The sequence below is a fragment of the Diadema setosum genome, chromosome 1 (assembly GCF_964275005.1).
Source record: "Diadema setosum chromosome 1, eeDiaSeto1, whole genome shotgun sequence".
NCBI classification, from domain to species: Eukaryota; Metazoa; Echinodermata; class Echinoidea; order Diadematoida; family Diadematidae; genus Diadema; species Diadema setosum.
In genome coordinates this window covers 2,895,735-2,908,042 of record NC_092685.1, presented here as the reverse complement: position 1 = coordinate 2,908,042, position 12,308 = coordinate 2,895,735, and the positions used below count along the sequence as shown (strand labels likewise).

The 12,308-nt window shown below is 36.4% G+C and overlaps 1 protein-coding gene across 3 annotated transcripts in view; it reads left to right on the top strand.

The window, feature by feature from the left end:
* Positions 1-11,728, top strand: part of LOC140233254 (kinesin light chain) — an 89,321-nt gene extending 77,593 nt beyond the window's left edge. For all 3 annotated transcript variants that reach the window (XM_072313377.1, XM_072313368.1, XM_072313372.1), the window contains 2 exons: positions 5,521-5,572; positions 6,178-11,728. In XM_072313377.1, coding sequence (XP_072169478.1) covers positions 5,521-5,572; positions 6,178-6,267 — 142 coding nt within the window. In that variant the 3' untranslated portion in view covers positions 6,268-11,728. The remainder of the gene's footprint in view (positions 1-5,520; positions 5,573-6,177) is intronic.
* Positions 11,729-12,308: the final 580 nt, after the last annotated feature.

Here is a 12,308-nt window from a genome sequence, read left to right as displayed (position 1 = left end):
CTTTTAATGTGAATGGCGTTTTTTAGAGTGTATCAATATTTTGTGCCTTTTCTTAATATTTGCAGACAAATTGTGTATGAATTGCTGTAAATATTCACTCAATTTTGCCGTACATCGGTGCACTTTCACACACATACAAACACATACACACATTCAGATACTTGCCTTCTAAGGTTTACTGAACAGCAATCTATTGTGCATAGTTTACTCATACTTGAGCAAGACAGTAGACAGGACACAGGTTTGACTGACTTACATCAGCATCAGTGCCTCAGGCCATGAATCCCCATTTCCCTTGGATCAGCTGCATTTTTACACAATTTGCATTCTAGAAGATGTATCTAGCAACAGCGGACATTCAAAAGCAGTGTGTATGTGTGCCCACAGTTATACATATTGAGACATTCATATGCTACAGTCAAACCTGTCTGTCGCGACCACCATCTGTAGCAACGACCCTGTATATGTCGGCCACCTGTCTACAATGGCCACTTTTTTCGTCTCCCTTGGGTGGCCGCTATAGACGGGTTTGACTGTAATATGCACTCACACACACACACACACACACACACACACACACACACACACACACACATACACACACACCACAACACAACACAACACAACACACCACCACACCACACCACACCACACCACACCAAGTAGATCATAACATGGTCTTGATTTTACTGATGATCCAAAAAGGAATTTCTTTGAAAGTGATGGCGTCATATTTTCTAGTGAATATCACTACAGTTTCTGAAGTGATCTCACACATCAAAGCAGTAGAAATAAATGTTGGATTTCTCTGAGCTAAGGAGGCATGACCCAGACTAGGGTATGGTATATGCATACTGAAAGAGAAGGCAACTATTCAATATAACTCACATATTTCTAGAGTTATGAAAAAAAATTGAAGATTTTGGTAAGTCTGTGATTTTCCAAATGTAGTCATCCCTTCCAACTCAAAGTGATGTGCAGCGCTATACATCTATAGCAATGTGTATTTCCTTTTTTGTTTTGTTTTGTTTGTTTGTTTGTTTGTTTATTTGTTTTTTTTACTTATCTTCTGTCTGAAAGGTGTGCTCTTTAAGTTAACCGAGAGCTGAGCTTTCATGGTACCACAGTGCTTATATTTGTAATCTCTGCCCTTTCCATACACAGATCAGTGTAACACTTTTACACTAGCACACACTTGGCTCACACTTACAATTTGTGTGATACGTCATATCCCTGTGTAACAGCTGTTCAGTGCTTTGCAAACCCTTTGCTTCAGAAGTATAGTTTTAAACTTATTTCACACCCCCTTCTCCCACATACCTGCTTGTGTTTTGTGTGCGTGTTTACAGCACTTGTACTTGTACCCAGACACAACTTTCTATCCACAATAATCCTGTGTACAAGCCGCGCTTCAGAAGCAGCCTAAAGCGCCTCCGCCCTAGCTCCTATACCCCAGCTCCTATACCCCAGCTCCTATACCCCAACTCCTATACCCCAGCTCCTATACCCCAGCTCCTACACCCCAGCTCCCCAGCTCAAACCCCCATCAGAGGCTACTAATAATTTTCTAGAGACCAACCAAGCTGTTGTCTGCCTGTCCATAGCAGGGAAAGTTGCATTATGGGATAGCATTGTCTTGTTACTGTTTCCCGTTGTGACTCGGAATCGTTGCCGTGGTGAATGTTGTTTCTTGTAATGTGTCTGTTTCTTTGTCCTCAGTTTATTCCTGTGCTACTTCCATTTCCTGACAATCACCAATTTCCTGACAATCACCAATTTCCTTCTCGTTGCCGATATGTGCATGTGATACTTTCAAAATTCTTTGTTGCTGAATTCAAAAACTCTGCATGAAAAAGAAAAAAAAAGACACACTAGGAAAGAAACTAACCGTGATAACAAACAAATTGAGAGGGCTCTACTGGAAAATATAGGGATTGGTTGCTTTTCTGTGATGTTCTGTCTTGGTATTTCTTTTTAAAAAGATACTAAGTATAGCAACTATTAGATAGGGATGAGCTGTCTTGATTTTAACTCTTTTTTTTGTCAGACTTCCTTTTTTTTTCCATTTCTGATCTTGTGATTGTCCAGACCATCAAGAATTGTGACATTCTTATTCAAAGGTTTGCAGGAGCTGACTAATCAAAATTACTCTCTGAACAACTTTATGATTTGTAACAGGTAGGTCATTTAGATAGCCAAGGTGGAATTGAACGAGAGAGCTAAGTGGTAAGGGATGAAATTAGTGTCTTTGCAGATTATTTCATGCCATGGAGATGTAAGTACAATTCAGTATCTAGTGGCTGGAAGTACAGTGTAATCTTGATGTCAGTCACCAAAAACAAGATGGGCAACATGGGTGTTTGCAGTTTTTCTGTGCTGACATAAGACAAAAATCATCTTTATCATTTTGAAGTAACTTTTGTGAAGTCTCCTGCAAAATATGTGATTAAAAACAAAGCAAAAGAAAAACCGATTGAGTATGCTATTTCAACAGTTCATTTGGTAAACTTGTAAGCAACTAGTGGTTTGCTGGAAATGATGAAGGCTGCCCTCTACTGTTCTGTTTGCATTGTGGCAATTTAACCATACACAACTTCTCAAGCATCTTGCGGTGTGATAAACACAAGCAACATGAAATTCACCATGGCATTGAGTGTGCATTAGTTTGCAAGTTGATAACCTTGTTTGGTTTGTACATGATTTTTTTTTTTTTTTCTTGTGAGACAAAAGGTGCAGGCCTTCGGCAGCACCAGACTGTCTGTCAAAGGATTCATGAGAATCTCCAGTTAAAAAACACATTTTGAAACATTTGTTTGCCATTGATCCTCACAGTCTCAGCCCTGATCTTCTTGATATCTTTGTCTTATCTTTGTCCTTTATCTTTGTTCCTCACGTTGGTTGGCCAGTTTCCGTAGAAGTAATGGAATAGAGGTGTGTAGAAGTCACTCCGTCCCTGTAGAGGTATATGTACGTAAGCCACTCACTGGCCTCGCTCGTTTCGTAGTCACGGCGGATGCATGTCCGGCCAAGTCATGTGACCAGCCTGCATGCCGTATTCCCCTGGAATCTTATTTATTTGACTATTGTTTAATTCAGTGATAAACTCTGTGTCAGACTTGCTTCTCTGCATCCTTGTGCCAAGAGATATCGTAACTTGAAATGTCCCCTAGTGTATTGCCTTGTCTCACACCTAACTCAAATCTTTGTTTTCTCATCTGCCCAGCATCAGTTTTAAGGCACTGTGGTTACCATGGAAGCAGCTTTTTTGACAAATAAAGTGTTATTGTTTTGAAATGTGTGTATCAGCAGAATGCGAGTGTATCGTGATACAACATGCACGTCCAATGTTCGTCACACAGACATTCTCTCAAAAACATTGTAGCCCAGTAAATTGGGCTTGTTTGGAATCCAGGTTGATTTAAGCTTGATAAAGCTGTGACATTTCAGATTATCATGTATAAGTGCCTGGGCTTGCATGTTGTATCATATGAGTCCCCAGAGCAAAATACTAAGCAGTAGAAACAGTTGTGAGTCTATCCTTTTTTACATGTCAGCCTGGTGTTTTTAAGAGTGAATTTTAAATTTCAAGTTTCTTAGAAAGGAAAGGGAATGCAAGACCAAATATTACATGGTGTGTATCAATCATTTATGTGTCTTTAAGACTGGGGTAACAATGTGTGTCAGGTGGTTTCTTGAACACCAGTCTGGCATGCTTCCATCATGTTGGACTAAATTTAATTCATATAATGTTGGCTCTTGGAATGGCTACTTGATACACAGGCTGCATGCATTGTTATAATTTAAGCTCTTGATTTAATCAGTCTGATTATATTTATTATTTGCAGTTATTAAAATCATTCTCCCATCTATCCATAAGTGTAATGATGTTGCACCTTCCACTATATTTACATTGTGAATTTGCATAGATCTCATTACTGTTCGTTGATGTCTTATACTCTCCTAATTTATTTACATTTGTGTCCCCTTATTTTCATTTTCATTAAGTTATAACTGATATTCTCAGAGTTCATTTTGTATTCGCTGAAAAACTATAAATATTTCCAATGTCACTAGTGCGTGTCTGCTGCTATAAGGCAATAGTAGCTCGTGTGTTGTGCCTGCCATGACACAAGAAAGTTATCATAGGGGAATATAGACAGAAAAGCTATTAATATCAAAGCCAAGAGAGGAAAGTACATGGAATGAAATTCTGTGACCTAGGATATTAATGTTAAGACCCAAACCATACTTAAACTAAGGCCATCACGTGATGAAAGAATGGGAAGTAATGTTTAAGGTTACTGGTGTTTGATATTGTAAAGTCACAAGTATGTAATAATCAGATGACACAAGGACAGCATCTACACATGCAGTATATATGGATGTATTGCCATTCCATTTTAAAGTCATTTTTATTTTTTTGCCCTTTCTGTCATAATATCATCACATCAAACTTTTTTGAGGTTAAACACATTTGCACCACTTTAATATCATAACATTGCAATATGGCCTTTCCATTCCACCAAAGTATCAATGACATGGATTTTTTTTTCTACAGAAGGGATACATACAACTCATTACTAATATAATATATCTAACATCTATATCTAACAAAGCACAAGAAAGGGGAACATGAACATGTTTGTATATGATGTAATAGGGATGGGTGTGTTATTGATGTCGCCCTCTGTGTTTTGTATTGTACAGTCAACCTCCAGTGAGCATATACCAACCCATTCTTTCAAAAATTATGTAATTTATATCAATAATAGTTACCAGTACTTCCTCTGTCATAGCAAACTTTCATATGAACTCATACTAATTGTTTGAGTCATTTCACAATATTAGTATACAACTACAAAACACCATTCCACATGCAAACACAAAAAGGATATATTTTACATTCATAGGAAAAAATAAGATCCCACCTGTTACTATGTACTCCAATTTTTGTGATATCTTAGCAACCCCATATCATTCCCCAGAACAAGAGTTCCTGTATATTCTTTCATACCATATGTTTTTTTTCTCTCTCTCTTTTGTTGTGTTTAATTGCTTTACTATGTTTGTATTTCTCTCATTTATGATTTGTATTACTTCTAAATTCTTTGCTAATGGATACAGGTCTATTTAATTTCTGTGACCTTCCTACAACATGACCTTTTGATTTAATTTGTAATGCATGCTACTACAGTCAAGATTTTGGTTTCCTTTTTGAACAGTAATGTGATGATAATTCTGTTCTAGAGAAGGGACATGTTAATAAACCCTGCTTACATTTTTATTTCAATAGAATTAGAAGTTTATGACTAACATGCAAACATTTATTTTAATCCTGAGAGTGATTGCAATGAACATTGTCCTTCTGTGCATCGTCCATTTTGTTGATAAGATGAATAGACACTATTCTGACTTAAGACTTAAGGCATGTAACCATTTAGAATCCAATATATTATCTGTAAAAGGGAATATTCATTATTTTGTCTCATTCTTTTTTGCTCCTGTCAATCTACCATATAGCATGAAAAGAGCTAGTTCCATGTCAGTGCTACCAAGCAGAGGAAATGAGGAGGTGAGATAACAACATGGGATTGATCTTTCTTCTGTTTGATAGGTTGTCTTGTCTGACTGTCTGTCTGTCTATGTGATTGTCTATCTGTTTGTTTATTCTGTCAGGGGTACATCCAGAGTAGCAGCCCTCTATTACATACCCAGCCCAGGGATTCCCCTCCAAAATAAGAACATTTATCTCTGGAAGTTAGTTACACCTTCCATGGCTGACCTCATGTGTTGAGTGTGAAGTGTTTCTAGTCTTACTGTATATGTGATGTGCATTTTCTTTATACAGTAACTAACAGGCACCAAAGAATTTTCCAAATTCATTGTTAAGTAGGGGAGCATTCTCAAATACAGTTCCAGTCATGAATTGAATATGTAAATTCATGACTGCATCAAAAGACATAAACAAATTCTTAGATCCTATTTTTTGTTCATTTTCAGTGATATATAAAGGAGTTTTGCATTTTAAAGTCCTGTGTGCTCTAGATCTTGATTAGTCTGAGATATACATAAGATGTTCAGACATTTAAGTCAGTCTTAAGCTTTGACATTAAGATAGATGAATAGTATGAAGTGCTGTCTGTAATAAATCAATATGCCTATTGGTTTCCTCTACAGTCAACACCAGCACCTATTCAACTCAGTCAGCGTGGTCGCATTGGAAGCCATGACAATTTATCACATCGTCGACAGTCTGGAAACTTCTGAGATGACCCCTTCATCAGAACCTCCATCCATTGCACAATGTTAGAGTTGAGATCATCCCTGAAGCAGAGAACTAGTCCTTCCTGGCAGTTGGAATAATTTCTTTCTCCCATTCCCACCCCTCCCCCTCATTCTTTAGGACTGACGAATGGTTAGAAACTTAGTATTAGTTTGTTCAGCAGTCTATGTTCCAGTTTGATAACATTTTACTGCCAGTATATGTTTGAAGATTTCAGCTTCTTTTCACTTTTTTCAACATGTGCTCATCACTGAAGTTTCAAACCAGAATGTAGACTGATAATATATGTGCGTCATTTCACCAAGCTTCGTGCTAGATTTCAGTAAAGCAAAGACTGAACATTCAAATCTTTTAGATTGTGCTCAAAGTTTCTTATGCGTTCCATCTGGTTGTGTAAAATTTCTTCTCCACTGAATTCCAAGTGTTTCATAGTCTGCTTTGGTCTACAGAGTTGAGAGATAGATGAGGCACAGGTTTTTGTTCAATTAAACTTCATTGTTGAGCATACACCCGTTGATGTTTACAAATTGATACTGACAGTGCAGTGTTTGATTTTTTGGACCTTATTCACTGACTGAGCATATGAGATCATGCATATACTGACTGACTGATGTTGTCATTTTCCTTGGAGATTCCATACCAAAGTGGCGTGTACGTAGCATAATTGGTATTTAAATGAATTTAGGTAGACTGTATAGTTCAAATTCACCTACTGATTTGATTTCATGTACATTTACTTCATAATTGACAGATGATGAAATCAAGCGGATGATGAGGCTCAAAAGTGATCGGATTGTAGATGTGAAAGAGTGTTCATGATCAATTTAGTCTCAGAGATAAAGTGCAAGATTTAGCCAGGAGGAGAACCTTATCTTACCTTTTGCATTATAGAGTTTGATTGTAAAAACAAATCAAGAATTGTAAAAAGAAACTCAGTAATTTGAACGCTGAAGAATCCAGATGAAGTGAGGTTTGTATGAATGCAGTCTCTTCAGTAATATACACTGTACTCTCTGTTTGCCAATGACAGTTGTCTTTTTGCATTTCACCCATCTCTTCTTTGCTCTCAAGGAGTGTAGATTTTGTACAAAGATCATCTATTTCCATTCAGCTTATCCTCAACTCACTGGTTTTACATCCTTGGAAAAGAGTTGCTATTCTGTGTAAAGATATCCTAGGGGTTGCTGTTTAGGATTTGTGTTATATTAAAAATGAATTATGAGGTAAAATCATATGAGAGTGTTGCTAACAGTGATCTCTAAAAATTCCTCATTTCATTTCCTCTCAGATGAGAGTCACAGTCGAGTCATACTATGTTGGTATAATATGTGACATTTTTTGGAAACTTAAACTGAATCAGTCAATTCTAGATTGATTCCTTTGTGTGTGCATGGGATAAAAATTCATAAGTTGAGAATTGATTGTATTGTGGAGTATTTCAGTGGCTTTCTGTTTCAAGTTGTGAGGCCAGCCGTGCAGTCTGAGTTGTGATATTTGTATGTTTGAAGAGTAGAGTCCCATAGCGGCTTGGGACTATTGGTCCATGTTATTCTCTGCAAACCAAAGTGAAATCAGCATCATGTACATATAAAAACCTGTGAATTGTTGTTTGCTCTAATTTGCTGTAAAACCCTGAGCATTTCTTGCACACACTGCTTCCCTACAACAGAAGATTTCATCACTTTTGCTTGTACAATTTCTATGGATGCAAAATCACTAAATCTGTGAAGTTATGGTTACATCTTTAAAACAAGGTCAGTGCACTCACATTCTATTAAACCTGTCATTTGCAGGAGTAATGTTTTTTGGGGAAAATTTAGTGCATTGTGATAATGTTTGCCTGAGGTTTTGCCGCATGTAGAAATAATATACAGATGCATTCAATTCGTATTGGCTGTAAGATTAAAGCAGAGTGATGTTTTACTGGTTGAAAAGAATGACTGCCAAGTAGAGACTTTGTTATGTTATGATAAGACACAGTATTTCATGGTAATTGCTTCACATCATTTGTCACATTTAGCATTTCCTCTTGTGCAGGTAATGAGGACACAAGCCCATATTGTTTACAGAGCAAATAATGACACCCAAGTTGGCCAATGTGATATCATGGGCATTATGAATTGAAGAAAAGACTGTGCTGAGTATAGGCTACTGAGAGTTCTCTCATTTGCGGGAGTATGCAGTTCCAGCCAAAACAACAAAGCTAGTTATGTGTGTGCATTAAATACAAAGTACCACTAGGTAGTCATTGTTCCTGTTACGTATGAATTTGTGCAGTTAGCTGTATACATAGTGCCAGGAAAGAAGGAAATGCATGCACTTCAAGTTGATTCTCGCTAATGGCAGGTTACTGTATGTAATCCGCATAATACATGCATTTGTGCAGAAAAAGGAATCACTATAGTTGTATGCTTTTGTATACCTGTATGTCCGGTTAATTTCCATTCACAGGTCAACCTTTTCATTCTTTTTTTAAATAGAAATGTATAGAGTTGCCTTGGGTAGTTACAGGTCTTACAAAATTAAAAAAACCTCAGTGTGTATCAAATAACTTAAAAATGCTAGATCCTCCCACGCACAAGTGAAACTTGGATGTATCGTCATGTTGCAGTCTAACAATCTTTTAAAGGAGCCCTTAGTCTCCAGAGACTTCGTGTAAAAAAAAAAAAAAAGAAGAAGAAAAAAGATAGTTGCATGTTACTGGGATATTTTGACCAGGATGTCTGTGCTCAAGGTAGCAGTGTATTTTTGTGTCTTTGATCATGGTGTCGAATTACAGCTTCTCTTAGTGGCCTAAAAACGCAAACCTCTTTATCCTAAACCTACACACACACACACACACACACACATTGTGGTATACTGCTAAGCAGCCATAGGACAACAGTGGTGATAGGAGTACAGCAAAACTAGTAGGGTTCAAATCAGCTTTGCCATTTTTGATTGGATTTGATGCAGTGGAAATTCATTTTTAATCATGTATAGAATACTCTAGGCAGTTGAAAAAACGAGTGTATGTTCAGTTATCTCTCAAATATTTTGTGTCAGCTCAATGTATGTGGTGCATCAGCATAAACAATTTATTGGGCCTGCTCTGAAGGTGACTGAAGAAATTAACAGAAGAAAAATCTCAGGATGTGATCAACTTTTTTTCTTTATGAAATAGAAGATGAAGCTAGGTGTTGTTGTTGTTTTCCTGTGGTTACCATGATGATATGCCTGACTAACGTGGGTGGATCTTAACATGGTGGGAGAGTAAAAGAGAAAAATTGATAAATTTTGGACAACATTTTTGATGGGTTTATAGTTATGCTTCAAAATGATTCTTTTGCTAGATGCATTTTGCTCTTATTTTGTGCCTTGAAGATGGTCTGTGTGTAGAGATCTTATTTATGTTGTGATATGTAAATGAAAAAAAGAAGTATAGATATGAAAGAGTAATTTTTCTCATAAATATTATGCATATAGATTTTGCTGTCTATAATTATAGCATAAGAAACATTAACTTGCCTAGTTCACAGAGCCAACATATTTCATCAAATTAGCTTACTGACTGTCTGTACTTGTATATACTGATAGTGGTGTAACTGTGTCAGTCATAGAAGTAGATTCTTATATCTTTTTTTTTTGTTTTTTTTTTTTTTTGAAACAGCAGGTCAACATTCAGGACAACAAACTTGGCTGTGAAATAAACACATAATGCTGTGAACCATGTCAGTGTAGCAATGAAGTCCATGCGATTGCACAATTTGCAAGAAATCCATTCAAATTGATTTGCATCAAATGGAGAATGGAATTATCTCCTCATGTGTCATGTTTTGAATAGATGTGAGAGGCATTTATTCTAGGTCATTAGTAGAGATGCAATGCAGTGTGTTAGATGTGTATCCCAACAATTAGTGCAAATCAGGAACGAATGCTCAGTCAGGAGGAAAATGTATATTTTATCGCAAAATAATGCTGCCACATTTAAAAAAAAGAAACACTTTGCCTTCAGGATCAGTGCAGACTGTGTCTCATCAAAACCTTGTGCTATGACTTTTGTGAAGTCTGTGTTGCCATGATTATAATGTGCAGGTCAATTGATATGTAGAAATTAAGCTCTAGTCTAGGTAGGCTTGTAAAATGCAGCTTGAACATCCCTGGATAACATCTTTGCTGCCTACTATCACTCGCTTTGTAACAGCAAGAATCCTTTTCCATCAGACTTTGTCAAGATTACTCGCTCTGTTGACATGTTTCAAGGCTTCATAAGGTTTGGCATTATTCCATGACTAAGGCATCTCTTCATGATGATGTATGCCACTAGAAAGATAAAACAACACATAATGACAGGGCCTAGGTTGTCCAGTAGATGTAGATATGTAAGGAGACTGCATTTTCATCTGATATTATACATTTCAGGTGTAATATTACTCTTGCAAAAGGTTCCCCCACAACTATAGTCTTCTGTTTCAAGACTTTTTTTAATGATGATTGGTTGAATTGAATTGAATTGAATGATAAATGTACATGGTTTGGTTGTAGAGCAAAAAAAAAAAAAAAGATAGATTTAGGATAATAAAAGTATGTTCTAAGTTTCTGGTAGCTGTGTATGCTCACCACAAGATGACAGCAGTCAACATATTTATTATGTACTTGATTATTCAATCAAGCTTCTGTTTCATGTAGGAAGCAGTGAAAGGGAGAGTCAAATCTAATAAGAGCTTTGTCATCAAATCTACATTTATTACGCTCAAATCTATCAGACCAATGCTAGTTATTTATTCACACTTCTCTGATAATTTGGCTGTACATACAGTGTTTTGTAACTAATATAGTTGAATCTGATGACAGAATTTGCAGGAAAATGTGGTGAGGCAGCAATAATGATGCCGTTCGCAAGTGTGACTTACCATAATCTGGTTAGGAATAGCTCAAAGAGAGGACAAGAGGAGATTAAAAAGAAAAAAAAAAAGTTGTCCACATTTTGTATCTTGACATGTGCTCCAAGATGCTTACTTACTGTATTAGATAATCTGAAGTTACTTGGTTAAGCTTGTCAATAGCAAAACTGTTTGGGATTAGTATAGAGTCTGTGTTAGCCCTCAGCTTTGCTGTAGCTGCTTATCATTACAGTATATCTTCTAGCCTTTGAGTGGAGTCTTTTTCTAAACAGGCATCCATAACCCCAAACTGCATTCCTTCTCAGTTTAGACTCATACTTTGCAGTAAAGTTGAAATATACCTAATGATATATTATGTAATATGTACAGCAGATGTATCTTGAGCACAGAATGAACATTTTCTTTCAAGAGTTCCACAAGTACTTGTATAAAAGTTTAAACAACAGGAAAAAATCAGTGTAGTCATTGTTGTGTGTATTAATGTGTGATGCTTGCAAAAGAACATGATGACACATATGTATGAAAAAATAAGGTCCATGTGCAAATAAAGATATAAATGTAAGTGCTACTTGCCTGTGTTTTATTTGTTCATTTCCCCTGCTGAAGAGGTGTTTTGATTTCCTGGTACTTAAATTTTGAAATGTTTTGTTGTGGTGTATTGTTGTTTTGATGTGTGTGAAGCAATATTCTTTTTCTTCCTGATACAAAAATCCTGTAAAAACACCCTTTTACTCACATGTATCAGTCTGTGGAAAAACATAACAAATAAAAACCAAAAAGTAAAGCCTAACATGTACAGTGAGATTATGCACCTTCCAAAGTGAATGTGCACTCACGAGTCCACTGATGCAACATTTGCTTCATTATTCTTGGACGAAAATTCTGCTAGGATCAAAAGCTCATGCCCGTTTTCACTCAATTTTACTCCACTGGCTAGCTATCACTGGATAAACAGTTTTCAGCAACTTTTTTTTTTCTGCATTTGTTATCTTCTAATCTCAATGTCACATATCAGAAATGTACCTTGTAGAAACAAGTGAAAAGTTTTATTGCAAAACGGGTTAACTCCAATCTTTTCAATTTAAGATATGTATTTTCATGGAAAAAATAAGGAAATATGGGATAGCTTTACTCATGACTTC